Source organism: Nothoprocta perdicaria, unplaced genomic scaffold (assembly GCF_003342845.1).
Source record: "Nothoprocta perdicaria isolate Ctin4 unplaced genomic scaffold, notPer1 scaffold_35, whole genome shotgun sequence".
In the NCBI taxonomy this organism is placed as follows: domain Eukaryota; kingdom Metazoa; phylum Chordata; class Aves; order Tinamiformes; family Tinamidae; genus Nothoprocta; species Nothoprocta perdicaria.
Genome location: NW_020455588.1, coordinates 1,710,416 through 1,729,491, shown reverse-complemented (window position 1 = coordinate 1,729,491; position 19,076 = coordinate 1,710,416). Strand labels below are relative to the sequence as shown.

Genomic DNA, 19,076 nt, shown 5'->3' with positions numbered 1-19,076 from the left:
GAGCCGCTGCTAGGCGGGCAGCCCGCGGCAGCCAGCCCGGCAGCAGCCCTCGCGGGTGGATGAGGCCCGGAGCGGTTCGGCTCGTGCCGGCCACGGTGTCAGTGTGGGACCGCGGCACCGAGCCCTCCGGTCTAGGCTGGGGTCGGGCGTTAACACAGGTTTTATCTACGGTGTGTCAGTGCCCATGCTTCTCTGACGTGCGCTCTTTTGAGAGAGTTATTAATTTGTTTTTGTACTTGTTTGATGCATACTTGTCTCAGATGCTTCTGGACGAGAATGGGGCAGAGGCGGCCGGATGGCTGTACCTACGTGAACTACCCCAGCATGGACCTTACAGAGCCCTACGCTTGGTCGTATTTACACGGTGCTCTGTGTATTTTGGTCGTACTTTGTGATTTATTGTGATACCTCATTTGTAAATAAAACGAGTCAGGATCCCAAGGGTTTGCTGCTTGCTGTATTTTATTTTTGCTCGCCTCGAGTACAGTTGCGATCATTTTGTTTCAGGCAGGCTGGTAGCAGTTCTTGCATTAGTTGCAGGTCTCCACAGACTGAAGGGGCATGTTGCAATGGTGCATACAGACGTGTCCTTGCACAGAGCGTACATTGAGCCCTGCACAGTACGAGTCTTTAAAGTATTTTTGGGTCTATTCCTACCCTGTTGTAATGAGGTGCAAATGGGAGACTATATCCTTCTCATTTAGATCCACATTTGAGATTTCAGCTATACCCTCTTCACCTCAATATTTTTTTGACATATTGTCACTGCAAATACTTGAAAAGCTCAACTTAGATTTTTCTTTGAGGTACCAGGGTTCACTTTCTGTAACGCTCAATATGTATAAATTGGCTTAATGTTTATAGCTGGTAGCATATGCACACCAGTACTATTAATATGTTGATGACAGTTCATACATATGAAAATTACAAAATTTTTGAGCAGATAGCAGTAAGAGTTTTCTCTCTAGGGACAGAAGCCTGGTTAGAGTCCGCAGTCAGAGGCTGAAAGCTCTTCCCGAGCCCCTCGCGGCACGGCGTGGGACAGCTGGCTTCCTGGCCCCTGTCATTGTCAGCGGTTCGCATCTGATTCACATCGTGCTGGCCTTGAGCAGTCACAACTATTGGCTGGTCTCTGCAAGTATATATATATATTTTTTTTTTCCAAGTAATTTTTTCATAGATCCCAGGGATAGAGTTTCCATAGCTACTGTAGTTTGTTTTAATGTTAATATTATGCTTGTAGTGAAAAAAAATTCCAGATAGTTCAGCAAAACAGGCTTTTTCAAGCGCCGCTTCTAAAAATGAGCGGATTTCTTTTTCCACACTTGGTGACAGGGATTCGCCATCTTACATAACCTTATTCATATTTGAGGACTTGTCAATGTTTCTCTGTCTGATGGGAGAAACAAACCTATGATTCACATGTTCTTATTTGTATTATTTTCTTCTTGTCTGTTTACTTGTCTTGCTGTTTGATTGTCTTAAAATACACAGCCAAGAACTAGAGTTAATACCCTAAGGATTCACTAGTGTTAAGCAGAGTGAAATAATTACCTCTTGTATCTTACATATAAAACTCCTGTAAATCATCCTAGAATGACACTTGCCTCTTATCGCCACATCATACTATTGATTCATACTCAGCTTCTGGCTCACTAAAATCTCCAGGCTTCTTATTATTTCTCTCTGCAACGCTGCAGCTTAGGCAGTCATTCACCATTTTATAATTTTTCCTTTTTATTGTGATCTGTAAAATGATCTGAAATCAAGCAGATAGAATTCAAAATGATTTTACAAATTTATATGTTAAAATTTACAAATTACAATTTGTACAATTTACAAATTACAAATGCTTGATTTCAGATCACTTTTTTTTTCCCAGCTAATCAAGACTAATTTGCTTTTCAGGAACACTTATAGCTCTTCTAGGCTGCATTGTCGCATATTTATTGAGCATGATATATATTCCTGCAGTCAAACTGCATATAAAAAACACCCAACAGCACTAGATTAAATTCCATCAGGGGGCTATTTGAGCCATATTCCCACTTTTTGAGTACGTAGTGAATATGCTTTTAGCCACTTGTGTGCCTACCACTTGTGTACTACTTTTATCTAGACAGTATTTCTGTAGCTTGTTTAAATATGATCACGTAGACCTTTGTCTAAAGCTGCATTCAAAGTCTTATTGCATCTTTCCTAATGAGTGGTCTAGTTATCCTGACAAAAGCAGCTGGTGATTCTTTTGGTGTGATTTGTTTGCATATTCACATGGGCAGTTTCTTAGCACTAGTGTTCTCTAAGACCTTGCACTTACAAAAAATAATTCCTATTTCTATCCTTTGGTATGGTGCTACCTCCCCTGCCCTTACAGAGTTCTTAAAGGTAATCTTGAGATTTGAAAGCTCATCAGGCCTGTATCTTCAGAAGTCTCAAGGTAAAGTTCACGAGGCTTTGGTAAGCTATTTCCCAGCTCTATCTAACATACACATTAAATACACTTGAACCTATCATAGTTTCTGTTCAGTATTAATACTGCACAATTCTAGCGTGATCATAGAACAGATTTTTTCCCTTCTTAGCTCACCAATACTTAAGTGCTGCAAACCTCAATTACCTTGTTTTATTATAGGGCAGATACATTACTAGAAGGAAGAGGGAGTAGCCGTGTGGAATATTTCCACATTGTTAAATGTATTGGTTTGCAGCTCAAACTAGTTAAACTCTGAAAGAGACCAGGGAGGTTGCTTAGTGTTGCAAACCAATGCAGTCTTGTGTGAGTTGGCTCACATCCCACCAAACCACCTCGCGCAAGGCACCGACCTCCTGAAATTCTGGTTGTGCTGTCCTAGCCAGCACATCACTGGCCTTTCCTTAATTATCTGGAAACCTGCTGCTATTAACTGGACTTTATAGGGCAGCCTATGACACAGGAAGTTGTTGCAAGGAATTGAGGTAGGAAGTATTTTTTAATTTCTGCAGCCACTTCAGAGTATTGCAAATACTGCAAAATGCCCTTTTGGGAGACTAATGTTTATTGAAAAGTGCACTTGAAAGACGCAGGTCTCGGAGAAAGATAACATTATAGCCACAAAACCCAGCACATTTTTTCCTGGTAATTTCTTTTAACATTCAGTCATTTACAAAGGTGTGTGTGCACACACTAAAGGCTTATGACAACTTTGTTTTGCTATATTTTGAACAGCAAATACTTCATTCTGTCCAGAACTCTGGAGAGTGATGTGATCACTTAATCATTTCTTATCGCAGGTGTTAAAGATTTATTTGCACCTTTAATTCGTTCTTCGCTCAAAAAAGAAGAGAAAAAGCTAACATAACTGTTGTATGACTGCAAAAATATAGTTAAAATATAAATTAATGTATACCTAATTATACTGTAGCAAGCAGTTTACAAAATGAATGCACAGTGCTCAGCCATCAAAAAGTATGTGCATTTTTCATGTTTATTTCTACTAGCTTGTTCTTGCTGTTGCAGCTATGTATTTCGTTATGGATTCCAGCTAGCATTTAGGTATAAAGTATAACAGTATAAAGTAATTCTGAGTTGCTACTATAGCAGCAACATCTGCATTCATGAATATGCAAATGAAAGTGCTGCTACAAGTATGCATTTCATTAAACAGGAGTTATTAGCTAAACTTTATCCCCAAAACTGCTCTGTTTTTGTCACATACCTGGAAAAATGAAAAAAAAAAAAAAAAAAGGTATTTTTTTTTCCTTTTTTACCTTTTCAAACTTCAATTGTATTCCCTCTGTATATATTTCAGGTTCTACTTCTGTACTCATTCATGACCTCTACTTGCAGGATCTAAATCGCAGAATGGGCATTTATTCATTACATTTTTTTTTTTCCTTACACTATCCAAACCTCACTAGCACTACTCAGAGAACAGTTCTAGTTATTTTTTATTTTTAATTTATTTTTACTTTTTTTTTTTTTTTAAAAAAATCCAGTAGTATGGAAGACCAATTTCCTATTCACTTTTAAACATGTTCGCTGAATAGTAAATAATGTCTACTAGGAAATTTTGAACAGGAAGAAGTTATAATTACCAGATCCAAAAGCCAGAGATTAGAAGGCACATCTTGAAAGGGCATAGAAATCCCTGAGGGATACAAAGGGAATATAGACATGGTAGATACTTGACTAAATTGCATTTATGTGCAGACCAATACTAGCTGATATCTTTTTGATTAAGTTTTAATCTCTGCAGCCTCTTTAAGGCAGATTTTAAATTTGTCATGATCCAAAGGTAGCTCCAGCATATATCATTGTAATCAGTATTCCACAACACCATATTTTGTCATCCTTCCTTTAATCTGTCCATAGAAATTCAAAATCCTAGTGGCTTTTATTGCATTATACTTTGCTCATTTTTGCAATAAACTATAATATTCCATACATGTAATTATGACTTATCCACTGTCTTTCTTCTATATACTTAAATGTTACAGAACAACAACATCTGGTACAATTTAGATTTGGTGAGCTAGCTAGTAATATAAAATGCTATTGACTTTCTAATACAAATCTGTAATTGGAGCAGCATTTTTACTTAAATAGGTTATATAACCCTGTAATTTTAATACTTGAACTACAGCATTATTAGAGCAAATCCATAATGTCTTCATATCCTCCACTGTATCAAATCTGGGTTGTTTTGCATAGAGTCAACAGCTTATTTATTTATTGGTGTTGCCTCTGATGGAGCCACTTGTCAATGGCATCCTCATATTTTTTTGGTTCCTTTAACCAGTCTTGATGCCACCTGAGGTTGGCAATAACATTTGAGTAATTCTGACCCAAACTTTGTTTCCAGCTGATAAATTCCCTCTTATTATACTCCTGAACAGAAGAAGAAACCTTTGGATAGTTTACTATGGAGCGAAGTATTTTGTCCAAGGAATGTGCAACTACTGGGAACTTCATGGCAATGTTTTCTAACTCATCTGGATCGGCAGAAAGGTCTGGAAGAAACAAAAAGTCAGTTAAGAGCCAATTTACATTTAGGCAAATCAGTCAGTCAATTAGGATATAAGAAATTATAACGCACCAAAGAGTTGTGGAGGTACTGAATTGCCATCAGAGTATGTGATATACTTCCACCTGTCCGTTCGGAGCATGTATGTGGAAGAATTCACATTGCAGCCATGGAACTCGCTCAGGACCCATGGAGGCCGAGGCTTTCTTGTCACCACTTCATTTTCTAGCTCTTCAAATAACAGGGGCATAAGCGAATATCCACTGAGGTTCTGCTGAGCAGGAATTCTTGCTATATCTAAGCAAAGAGAAACACAGCACACTCGTACCATATCTCAATTTAAAAAGACTAATGCAAGATTACAGGTGTTTGAACAGCAATTCTGCTGCAGGAAAGATCTGTAAAAAATAATAAATAGTCCCTAAGGAACTTTAAGAGCTCACCTACACACCATCTTGACCAGAAACATTCTCTGCCGTGTCAGTCCTTTTACAGATGTTTGTTAAAACTGATGTTCAACCTATCATTGATAGTTGGTGCTTCTTCATCTTTTTATTCATGTGTTGATACCCTTCCTTTCCACTCTGACTTCCTCAAGTAGGACATATAGATCAACACAGAGTACCCTAAAAGCTCCATATCCAGCATGGATGTGGAATCTACCTAGCATGACCTTTACTTTGATAGTAAGGGTGCTAAGCTCTTGTTGAGCATTCTTCATCGGTGAAGAGCAAAACAAAGTGGTGGTTATAGTTATCACCATCTTCCAGGTAGGGCATCTGAGGAACAGGACTTCTCTGGTAGGGCTGGAGATCTACAGTGCACATGCAGAAAATACTGCAACCTACTACATGGTCCTGGGAAGATCCTCTGACACGGATAGCCCACTCTAGCAACTTCCTGGGCAAGTGACTCTAGCTTCCAAAGATAAGGTCAATATCGGAAGTCTACAAAGGTCCTCCAACATATTCTGGAAAACATGGTTGAGAATCCCACCCAGGTTACACATAAACTTTAGGGCTTCCCAAAAAAGGAGTGTTGAGCGTACTACTATTTTTAATCACCCTTCTGAACATAACATTTAGTCATTCAACATTTTCCATTTTGCAGAGGACTGGGGGAGTATTTTATCTCCTGGTTTATGGAGAGTGGTTACTTCATTTCTTACAGTGACATCCAGTGAACACAGATTGCCCATATATGACTTTCTCCCTTTCCAGCACATCTTCTCTATTTTTTTACTACAGTACATACAGCTATCATTAATCTGTAGCTCTTGCTCCAGTAAATAAAGATCCTTTAAGGCTGTGTTTGAATTGGCAGTAGGAAGGCATACAACATATAAATTCCATAGCTTACAGTGTATTGGCTAAAAATTTGAACAAATGCATATTAAGTTTGAAAAAACGCAAAAAAAAAAAAAAAAAAAAACAGATATGTCTTCTGGACTCCTACACTGCTAAAGTTATCGAGTACAGTCACTGCAAAGACATTTCATATGCAAAGAATTTTCCAGGCTGGTATCTTCAATAGATCCAGCTTTTCCAGCGGAGCTCTAACCATAAAGACCAACAAAGCTTAACAAAATATATAAAAGGATTCTGCACTGTCCCCTGCTTACAGAAGTACATTTTAACCTACTATACCAGATGCCCTAAGGCAATTGCAATACACACCTAACACTTCTTAAATAAAGAACTTTGAAGTTTGCTTTAAAAAGGATTTTTTCTTTCTTTTTCTTTCCTTTCTTTGTTTTTTTTTTCCTAGTCTTTATTGCTTTTTCCACATGACCCTTTGACATTCCTTTGATAAGCTAATAAAGTTAACATCCCTGGAGCTTTAAACCCATCTCCGGATATACTTACAATGTATTTTTTGTAGTAAATTGCTACGTATTTAGGCTAGTAAATATGTCTGCTTGTCTCTATATAGAATTATCTGTTAAAATTATGTCTTGCATTTGTAAGATGGAAAACAGCCTCCATAGTTGTGTTGATGATGGTAACAGCGATAACAAATATTTCAGCTCCCTTATTTAATTCTTTTATCTGCTTTTTGCATTTTCCATCAATCTGAATGCACATTCCTCAGATAAAATGTTACTCACAATTATGTTAGTGCTTCTAACTTGCTTCAGAAAGTGGAGATCTAATTCTAACTGTAATATAGATGCATAATCATAATTAGTAACCGAAAAACTTTAATTCCATTTGAAATGATGCAACTCACCAAGCATAGTAGGATAAATATCCACAAGAGATACCACATCTGATACTTGCTGCTGCTGTTTGATGCCTGGCCCCATAACTAAGAGAGGAATGTGGGAACTCCCTTCATACATGCTCATTTTATAGAATTGTCGGTGGTCCATAGCAAGTTCTCCGTGATCTGCAGTGAATATGATGATTGTTCGTTTAAGAAGCCCAGTATCTCTCAGAGCTGAAATAATCTTACCTGCAACAAGACATTGAAAAATAGGTTCAGTAAATTCCGTAAAAATTCTGTGTACCGCCAGGGCAGCATGCAGCCTCTGGAGTATCCTGTCCAAAGGCATTGCAAATCTTCTCTCTGCCGTAGAAAGCAGAGCCCAGAAACTCTAGTAGTAAATGTGGTTGCAGGTGTCTGCCTCCCGGTAAGCTGTGAATGGAGTTGGGACAGCAGCTATAAAACTTTCAAAGGGTGAGGATGTGCCAGAAACTGAGATACATTTTTGTTACAGAAGCCTTTGGATAGGCTCCATCATAACTGATAATAGGTAGTTGGTACATCTGAAGTGAATTAGGGTGGCAGAAGCCAGGATACTAGATGTAATGTGACACACTCCCAACGTCTCCCAGTAATCAGCAAATGTCTCCCTTTCCTGTGCCTAATTCCGCACAGGAGCCCTCAGGCTTATCTTTAAAAAATAGTTAATCATTTTATCATTACTAAAATACTAGCTTACTCACACTAGAATGCAAATAAATTCTTGTTCTTTTACTGTCACTTGTCAAACTAAAAAAGACTATTAATTTTGACTAATTTGTATTATAATTTTTACGTATGAAGATCTGACAACAAACCCTGAAGATTTCTGAATGCTTTTTTTTTCTTTTAAAAATGTCATTAATATGCTGGTATACCCTATGCTCACCTTTACGGTTTAATCCATAAGTAGCAGTTGTCATCCATTCCATGATCAATCTCTGCACATGACATCCCTCTCCAAGGAAACTGTTTGAGCTCCCAAATTTACGTCTCTCCATTTTTTTTCCTTGTTAGCATTTTTCAACCTGTCCTCAATTCACACAGCCTTAAGAGCTGCGCAGTTGTTTCTCATACATATAAAGCTATACGGATAGTGACTGACTCCCAGATCTGAACTGTTATTTTCAAAAGACCTGCCATACCAGCATTTCTTAAAACAAAACAACCTCCCCTCCACTGTATTATGAAACATTACCTACCAAGCATGGCATCTGTCTCTGCACACATAGCATAATAAAACGCTCTGATATTCCTCACTTCTTCCTTTGTAAACTCTCCTGTGCAATTCTTGGTGTAAGATGAGTAATAGTCTACTGGATGCATCTCTGAAAGAGAAGACCACTTGGGAATTTTAATAGCTTCATATGATACCTAAAAATAAGTGAAAATTAAATTACTTTAGAAAATGAATTGAACTTCTTCTTTTTTAATAAATGCATTTAATTAATAACTTTGAAGTATAAATGAATAGTACTCAAGTTCTGGTCCAGGGAACACCAGCTGCTTCTCTGTTACATGGTATTGCTGCCTCCTCCATACTTTCCCTCTGTTTTCACAGGTATCAAGTCATTTAGTTAGAAAAGAGAAAAATCATCTAGAAACTCAGGATAGGAGCCAGAAATATGTGCTTTGCCAGATTATATTTTTCTAAAGAGAAATACACTGTAGAAAAATTTTCTAGAACCACACTGCAGAGTAATTACAGAAGTATTGGCATAGTGCCTCATAAAAGAAGAGCTATGAGCCGTATGTATCAAAAAACACTGGGTGTTATATGAGCCTATAGAGCAACATGGAAATTTACTGGGAAGATCTCCAGAAGAGTGGGTGACAAGTCTTGGTATCCTGATTATAAGAATTCACTAGAGTAATCCAATTTTCCAATACAGTTCTGTTCGTCTCTAAAGATGTCAAGCTCTTTAGTTATAAAAGAGAGATGTAAAATCATTTCGAAACTAAAAAATACAATGCAATCTATTACATGTAATGTAATGTGTATATGTGTATATTCAAACTGGCATTTACCCAGATTGGATATGTAAGTACCAGCTTTAGTGTTTCAATGTACAACTCATGTATTTTGTCTAGGCAGTCACACGTGTAGTACTTTATATACTTAAAAGAATGCTACTAGAGAATACTAATTATTTCTAAATTACAGATCAAAAATTGTAATATTCACATGGAAAAATGGGCTTTATTAAATAATAAAAGCATACCTGTTCCTCTCATTTTTCTCTAAAAAAATCCTCTCTAGCAATCAGAGCTGAAAGCAAGATTATGACAATGCAGAAGCAAGTTCTGTTAAATACGAAAATCAAAGACAGTAGATATTTGCCCTTTAAAGTTTCGAGAACATGTTTCCAGACATGTACAAAAGGGTATTTACAGCACTGTACAACCCAAACCAAAAAACTATACTAGCGTTTTTTTCTTTTTCTTTATTTTTCTTTTTTTTTTCTCCCTGTGTTTTAATGAAAATATGACAGGAAAGATATTTCACAGGCTTTAATGATATCAGTTGCTAAAATCACCCACATTGCAGCGAGAGATACACTGACTGGATGGGTAAATCTTAATACAAAACAGGAAGGGATTGGGTGAAGCCTCCCCACTTTATTTGCTTCGTGCCAGTAGGAAAGCTGTGATTTCAGAAGTGAGAATTCAGAAGCAGAAAGAGCTCTCCAGCTGGGCCTGCAGCTGGTGACCAAAGCCTGACTTTCCTTCTTATCACACAGTTCCAGTTCCAGATCCATACAGGGTGGGTTTTAACCCAGGCATGGTAAGGACAGCAGTATTTCCTATTCAGAGATACACACTTGATTCCCCTTTATCCTTGAGAAATGTGATACTAGAAGATAAACAATAACATGTCTAGAGCTCAGAAAAGTTTTCCCCCTTCACACCCTCAGTTTGGTCTTCAGTCCTGCAGGGAACTGCAGCTGTGACTCAGCCCTGGGCCTGCTGCCCCAAGGCTGATTTCACACATAGCAGCTCAGGTGTCTCAACAGCGGGCAAGACAGCAACAGCTGAAGTGCTCATAACAACAACGATAAAGTCCAACTTGGTAACACTCAAAACAGACGTACCAAACCCAGAGTTTCCTCAGGGCCCATAGAAAACTGGCTACAAGAAACCGAGTAAGGTCAAATGAGAGCAGACAGCTGCTTCAGACATCCTCCCATTACTGAAGGTTCTTGGGATACATTAAGAAACATTTGGGATTCCTCAGAGAGTATTTATTAGCTACTGTAGTTGTAATGACAGCAAAAAGTTTCACCTTCATCCATGACTGATCAGAAGACTTAATCCTTTTCTATCAGACTAGGATCTAATTTTAAGATTCACAAGATCTCATGCTTGCTTGCTGTAACTCCTATCTAGGAAGGAAGCCACATGCCCCAAAAAGGAGCCAGCTAGTACAAAATGCAGGAGATCATCTGCTTAGCAACATGGGGTTCATAAACATACTGTGTTGATACCCACCCTCTGTGGGCCCCCCATAAACATATAATTTAATTGAAGTCCTTCATTCTTGCACTCAAATTTCTCCATAGGATTTATCTTTGTTAGTTTGGAAAAACGCCTCTTTCAAAACATATACATTTCAGTAGGGTCATCAAATGGTCAGTAAATGATACAATGTGGTTCAGGTAACTGAGTACGTATACATAGCGGTGGAAAGGACATCAAGAAATGAGGAAGTCCCTGACTTGGATTAAGTTTAACAAGCACTTATCAGAGAGGTTATAGCTAATCTGTTCTAAAAAGCATTGAAAGTGGGCATTGCCATTTCCTGAGACACCTCTCCCTGTCCTCGCAACTAGCACCTACGAAGTTTTCCTTAATATCCAGCTTGGTCTGGCTTTTTGGGAAAAAAAAAAAAAAAAAAAAAAAAGAGGATTCTTTCCTGCTCTTTCTCTCCCCACAAAATTTTGACTATTACTAGAAGAACTTGCATCTTTCAACCTTAATCTGTATATCCTTTTTGCTAAATCTCTGTATTTTTGTGGCACTTAGATAAATAGATTTTGCAGTTCCCCAGGGAGCATAGTGCAAAAAAAATTACATAAACTGCATCTGTTTTTTTGAAGTAAATATAAAGTCTTTTCAAACCAAATTCTCAGTTATTCCACTATAGAAAATCTCAATGCCTTTTATGCAGTGAAAGGTGTGGTAATCTGCGTATAGTTTTGTAACAGATGAGGGAACCTGGGGACCTTATATTATCTGTTGGCTTTGCCTATATGGAAATAATGGGACTTCATTCTAAAAAAAGAGTTTGACTAGTAAGAAAAGCAGTTAGCAAAAAAGGCTGATTTAAACTGTATTGTACTGCTTCAGGTTCTAGCTTAACAGTCCATGCAAAGTCAATTTCTCAATATAAAAATCAGACAGACTGATTTCATATGACAACATTTGTACTAAGCACCATATGGAGCATGCCTTAAACAATGAACTTGTGACCAGTACTTAGTATAGCAACTATTTCATAGTTTAAGATACAGCTTAATATGTTTCTAGCCACTGAATCGAAATTTCTTTAGTGAATTAGCAACTACTTCCAACAATCCTTCTCATCTCCCATAATCAGCAGAAATTCTTCACTTCTGTTTTTTCAGTCTTAAATTAGAAATTTAATATCTCATTCAAATAGTTCTTACAATGAACTGAAATACAAAAATTGAGTCTGGCCTGAAAATCCTGGGTGGAATAAAATGCCTTTTATAATCCAGTTATACATTAATTTACACTTTAATTTCATTTTCACATACCTTTTTAAGCCAATAGGGAGATGTTAAAAATGTAGAGGATCCAAAATTTTCTCCTGTAGATGGTGATGGATATGGATGTGGTAAATTTAATCCCAAGTAAAGAACAAACGGTTGAGTAAAGTTAACGGCTTCTTCCTTTATCCAGTTTACTGCTTTATCAGTGTTCTGCCAATCTTTCTCCATTACTCTTATGTGTGTCTTATTCCCAGTAAGTTTGACCGTGGGTCTCCCTTCCTGTCGAAGCAGGAAGGCAACATCCCTGGTCCAGGCTTCAACACGGTTGCTAGAAACAAACATGCAAGATACGTATTCACTGGAAAGTGTTTTCTTCTCTTTTCCCCCAAATAAAGAGAGCTAAAAATTCAAGGAGAAATGTCCTACATCATTCTATTTGTAACTTCTATATAAAGGAATCTCTAACTATACTAACCAATAGTTATTGTATATTTACAGCTTTAGTCATATTTTTCTACTTCTGATCTTCCTTTTTTATATTATAAATTCATACAAGAATGGTTCATCTTCCTGCCTCTGCAAGATAACATTCATAAATACCACCTGTATTTTGTTGACCTTGCTCCACATTTTGCCACTGATTCATATGTCATTTATCTGGCAGACAAGGCCTTGGATTTTTGTGAGAAAAAGTCCTTGAGAAGTAACTTGCCTGGAGTAGCTGCCTTTAGAAGCAATATTTGTTTTTCATATTGTGTTTCTTAGGCTTTTTTAAAGACTATCACTTAGGACAAAAATCAGTAAGAGTGATTTATCCTCTACACTTCTTTTTGATTTAGTCAATAAATACTATCAAATAGTAAAGTTTTAGGGAGAAAGGAAGTGAGGGGGAAAAAGACACCACTTTAATGATAAAATATTTTTGGAACAGATTTTCTAATATCATTACAACTGTTGCCTCTCTGCAAATACTCATAAATTTGAGCTGCAGATGTCCTTATTTCTTCGCCAGAGTGAATGACACTAAAATTTCCGTAAACAAAGGTTGGAAAGAAACATTCCATTTAAAATACCTACTAATTTACACTTTGCTGTAATTTTAGTATCACCATAGAAATGATAAAAAAAATCTACATCTGATCATGTACTTTCATTAAAACACGTCATTATGAATATTAAAAAACATCAAACAGCTTTCACTCACACAGGAATTTTAATAGTATATTTTTTAACTTCCAGAAGAACTACTAAGATTATCTGTAACAATTAAAAATATTTTGTCTCATTTAGATTTACATATGCTTTCAAGATAAACAGGTTTAATTGAATTATTCACAACAAATTTAATTAGTTAGATCACCTGCAGGAAAATATACTCAACAAATATATATTTGATAAATGTAAAAATTAAATTATGGCCATGTTCTGTGTGTGTATATTTCAGACTACAAAGAATGTCATAATGTTGATTTATGCTGAAAAATACATCAGTGACGCCACAGACCAGTCTGATTATCCACTCAGAGTGAGGCTAGGACAAATCTAAAAAAAAAAAACAAAATTAAAAAAAAAAAAAAAAGCTCCCCAAGCCAAAACAAAACCCTTCAGGCCATTCCTTCATTCTGGAGTAACATAGGCATTATCCTGATACACACAAGAGGAGCAGTTATCCTGAGTCAGAGGAAGAGAAAAAGGCAGACTGTAATAACATGACTTCAAAACGTTAGGTGGATGACAGAAAAAAAAAAAGGGGAGGGAGCAATATATATTAAATTCAATTTAAACCAAATTTGAATTTAAACCAAAAGAGCAAGGACTCAACAAGTAATTATTCAAAATCTTCAAAACTGAATCCCTGCTCTCCTGAAGGGGGATCACATTGCCTTTGCTAGCAGACCATATTCGAAATATAACAAGCATAGAATGGATAAAGCCAGTAAGAAATAAAGGATGGGAAAATAACAATGTTTACACAACAAATATAAGGTTATTGAGTTACTATTATAATTAATATAAGTTAAAATTAATTATATGATAGCTAATCCCTATTTCTATTTTTATTCTTACATGAAGACAGTCAGTAACATTCAAAGGGACAAATGGAGTCTTTTTGACAGTTAAGTAGCAGAGGTTTCACGTATTCAACAGTCGGAAGGCTGAAGATCTGGACCTTTCTTTCTATGTGTATATATATATATACATTTATATGTATTTCTTTGTAAGTATTTCCAAGCGGCCTTTTTCCTCAAATCATGTGGCTGTGATTTAACATCTTACAAATAAGTCACATTCAAATGGATACTGAGTATGCTTCATTATGGATTTCTATTTTGGTGATATGTAAATTTCCATATCTAAAGAGAGGATTTATTTGTCTTTGCAATGCACTGTTTGCAAGAATTAGGAAAAAGGCAAAATCCATTTATATCATACAAATTAATAACAATATAGCAGAAGGAAAGCAGGAAAGGTTTTTTTTTTTTTTTTTTTTTTTTTTAAGGATCTCTGTGGGGTGCGGGAGCAGGGATATTTTTGTTGTTTAAGCAAAATTCACTTGAGGCAAGTTTCTAAAGTAATACTGCCCACTGTGTTTGTTAAATCCATTTTGGGGGACAAGGTGGTCTCTACTGAACCTTGCATCTTCCTCATGTTAGCTGACCTTTTTTATATCCCATTGCTCTTCTTGTTTTTAACAAGAATTTAAAAGAACACGGAGCTTCTAATTATTTCATCAATGAACAGAAACCTTCATTACAACTCTTCCACACTACTTACAGATTATTTAAGTACTTAAGATTTCAATGTCCACACAGACATTAGTTCATTCTCAATCTCCACCCACATTTACTCAAGTAACAGTAAGGGCCTGATCTTTTTAAATACAGATCTCAACCTCTCACTAAAAAGCAATTAAAAAAAAAAGAAATGTTGATTTTAATAATGCTCTTCTAAACAGCACAGATGCTTGGGGTAGTCACAACAAGTTATCTTTAACCTACAAGAACACAAACAACTGCAAGCATTCATCTTACTGTTCCCTTATGTTCCCTGCTGATAGTAACAGCATCATGCATAAACAAGCACAAAGAATCAATATTATAAGCAGATGGCTTTTAGCATGTTGTATATTTAATTGTTTCTTATTGAAAAAGAAAAGTGTTAGAGATAAGGCAGTCTTTAAACAAGATTCTAAAGCAAAAGACCTGAGGAAGAACATCCATCTGTTCTTAGCTTTGATGCTAAGTTATTAGGCAGAGGAGTAAGTAGAGACAACAGAGAAGCATTAGCAGTACTTACATATACACACCATCTAGTAGAGGAAATAGACATGAACATCAATAAGCTTTTGCTGCAAGTCTGCACTTAAATAATCCATTGTTTTACAGTAAAGTCTTCACATTTGGGAGAAAAAAAAAAGAGAAGAAAAAAAGACAAAGAAAGAAAAAGAAAAAATAGAAGAGAGAAACAGGAAAAAAAAGAGAGGAGAAAAAAAAAGGAGGAAAAGCATTTTTCCACCATCTGAAACTGGAAAAGTTTTATTAAATTAAGCAACTTTCTTCTCAAGCAGGTAATATTTAAAAAGTACATTGTCAATGAAAAACAGCATGTAAATGCTAAATACTACCAATTACTAATATGTCATTTCAATTTCTGATTGCTCATTTTAGTTGGAAAGAGAAGAATATTATAAACTAATCTGAAGGCATTACTGGCTTAATAGCCAAGGACAAAGTACTCAAACAGTCATATCATTAATATTTCAACAATGGACATCATTATTAATGTGTTAAATAGAGCATCTTCAAAAAACTATACAGAAGGAAGCGCCTCTATTTTGTCCCAGCTATCTAGACACATTATGCTTACTAGTTTTTGAATGCAATGTAATCAGTCCCTAGAGGTTTAAATATCTTTCATTCTAGTCTTATGTTTAAAAAAAATACAATATTAAGTGCTTAGTATGAGTCTATTAAAATATACAGTCTTGTTTTAAAAAAGGAAATGATTGTATATTCAACACTCAAATATTAACTTTTTCTTTCTGTTTTGCTTTTGCTAGATTGCCAATATAATCAAGCCAAGAAGTCTCAAAGAAAAGCAAAAACAGCTCCTGCATTTCCTATTGTGAGCAATCCTAATGATCAAATATAATCTTCTTTTATGTTGGGCAAAACCACAATTTTGATCTTCATCTTCCAAACAAATGTAAAAGACAAAGTGAATCTGCATGAACTATACTTGCTTCTGCATGAAGTTGCAGGACCTGCTAGGTTCATTATACAATTGATACTACTACCATTTCATGTGGGGACAGGAACCACTTCCCAAACTATTACACAATTTATTCACTCCTGTCCATACCACAGGAGGACAGTCTATCTCCTTACCTCACTGAATGATGTCCAGAAGTATAGTCTATTTTCCCTAACTTCTTTGTGTGGTAGCCATGCTTCTGCAGGAGATCCATCCACGTTACATAACCTGGATCTAGGCCTTTGAAGTTATTCCAGGATTCAGTTAAGTGAGTAAAAAGACCACTCCACATAGCTAGAAAAAAAAACAAAGACAAGTTTTTTTACTTCTAAAAGCTACTCATTTATTCAGCTGTGGTTATTCCTCCTGACAGCAATAAAGAGACACCTTTGTACTAGGAAGGAAGAGTAGTTCTGAGGGCAGCTTCAGCAATGCAGCAAGCAAACTGACAATTTCAATAAAAATCCTAAAGATTTTTTTTAAATACCTAGACTTTGGAGAAACTTGCAAACCAATTTGGGAGCTCAGAAATAGTTAGAAAAAGAAAAATGGAAGGTTGAAAGAAGAAGCATGAGAAACAGAAAATAAGGCCCAAATATCAGAAATTTTGAGTCTTACTAAAAAAAAAAAAAATAAAAAATAAAAGCAAAAGACCCCAAACTGATGTACAGCCATCATTAGTACACATATAATTTGACAAGATTTATCGTTTTCTCTTATACGACATTTTGTTTGGTCTTACCTGCGCGGGAAGGACAACAAATTGGAGAATTGGTATAGGCCTTGAGGAAGACAGTGCCATATCGCTTCATAAAATTTATGAAAGGCAGGGCCACAGTCTGGTTCCCTGGATAAAATGTTAAGCGTCCATCCTGAATCAAACAGGAAAAAAAAAAAAAAAGTAAACAGCATTACTCCACATTACTGCCTACCTTATTTCAGCAGTACCTCTGCAGGGGTGCATACGTGGTACATGCACCTCTTAGTATATGGCATCAGAACTATGCTCAGTTCTGTGAACACACCACACCTCTGTGAACTTATTGCAAACTATGGCTGGGAAAAATGATTAGCAAGCTGTAGGGAGGCTATTCTTCCATGAAAAGCAGCCCACAAAGGCTTACTTGTGATACTTTACTTATCATTTTATCCATTTCTTTAGCTATGATTTTCAAACAATTACTTAAAAAAGACTCAGAACTTCTGAATAAATACTTCTACTGTATAAAAGTAAAAACGACAAGAAACTAAATAACTGTATACAACCCTATCAATGCCATTTTCCATTACTTGTGTCTCTTCCTTTGGTTAAATAAGGTGTCTTGATTCAGCCAGCCTTAAACTATGCTGCTCTTTGGTGAGGGGGCTGTTGACAGCAAACCTGCAAAGATGTTAACAGATCTCCCAAGGAGCTCTAAGTATGTGAGTAACCCTCCCCTAACACTGTGACAGCAGCACGCACAGCTTAAGGCAGGGGCAGCTTAACGGCTGTGTTTTGCACAGCACTCCTCTGCAAGAGCAATAGGCTGGCAGCAGAGGGCATCAAACTCAAGCTACAAATTCACCTCCTACTGGCGCATTGGCTGCAAAAGCCTATGCCCAAACGTCTATGAACCATCTCAACTGCCTCTGCAATATAAATGTCAGCATGTAAATCCTCACCTCCTGTACATATAGTCACCTCTACTAATTAAATTATCTTATTTTTATTATAGGAGAAGGGTTTATATATTGAAACCCACAGTGAAATAGCTGATGATGGCAGCTTTGTGCTGACTTGCTTATGTCCACGCGTGGGTGACAAGCATCACCAGCACACAAAAAATGTTTGATGGGTCATGTACAGAGCAAGCTTGATTTGGCACCATAGGGTCTTGATCTCTGCTGGACCCAAAAAAGCATCATCATATGACATTTAATTCAGAGCTGCACAGTGACTTTTGGTGTATTTTTTTTCAATGTGAAAAAAATGTGGAAAAGTTACTTAGTGAGACACTACCTCTTCAAAAGGAAACATTCACCTGAACTACCACTCTCCTCCCACTGAACCGTAATGAAATAAAGTGCAGATATGGCCCACAGCAAATTGAAGGAGTTGCTTCCCCTTCACGCTGAACAGGCTGTTTTACTCCAAAACCAAAAATACCCCAACAGCTTCACTGAAGCCTCTACCTAGAAGCAGCCAGAGACCTCTGATCGTCTACTTCAAAATGCAAAGAACAACATACACTCTCAAGAGATGCAAGACTTTGATGCCTTCCCATCTATGAAATCTCGCCTTTAAAATGTTTGAAACAGTCACAAATTCCTCTCTAGCATGTGAGTCACGGGGAAAACCCCAAAAGGCAGCAGAAAATGCTGTCAACTTAAAACAGGCGGCCTTTAACCCTAGAAATATAATTAGTATATGTATTTGTGAATACATATGAAATTCATATACATAGTATATGAACTTGTGAATGAAAAAGATGTTCCTCTTTTCACCTCTGAGTGTAAAAAAAAATACAATTCATATTCCTAGAATTCTTAGAAACATCCCTAGTGCTCCTATACAACTCTAGTTGTAGGAACCCCCCTGACAGCTTTAAACCAACCCGAGTTACACCCCTTAAAAGCCTGACTACGATGCCCGTGGGCGCGCGAGGTGGGACGGGCCGTCCTGTCAACGGCCGCCCAACCGCCGCCCAACGGCCCGGGCCCCGCGCCCGGGGTACTCACGAAGGAGTCAGAGGCCACCAGCACCACGCTGGGCCGGGGCTGCCCCGCGGCCGCCGCCGCCGCCGCCAGCAGCAGCAGCAGCAGCAGGAGCGGCGGCGGCGGCGGCAGCTCCGGGCCGCCCGCC

At 37.1% G+C, this 19,076-nt stretch overlaps 1 protein-coding gene across 1 annotated transcript; it reads right to left on the bottom strand.

The window, feature by feature from the left end:
- Positions 1-3,876: 3,876 nt before the first annotated feature.
- Positions 3,877-19,039, bottom strand: ARSK (arylsulfatase family member K; the record flags this gene model as incomplete). Its single annotated transcript, XM_026044110.1, has 8 exons — positions 3,877-4,989; positions 5,076-5,300; positions 7,233-7,457; positions 8,450-8,621; positions 12,026-12,308; positions 16,369-16,528; positions 16,977-17,106; positions 18,953-19,039. Coding segments are annotated over 8 exons (1,563 nt in total), but the record flags the coding sequence as incomplete, so codon positions are not given.
- Positions 19,040-19,076: the final 37 nt, after the last annotated feature.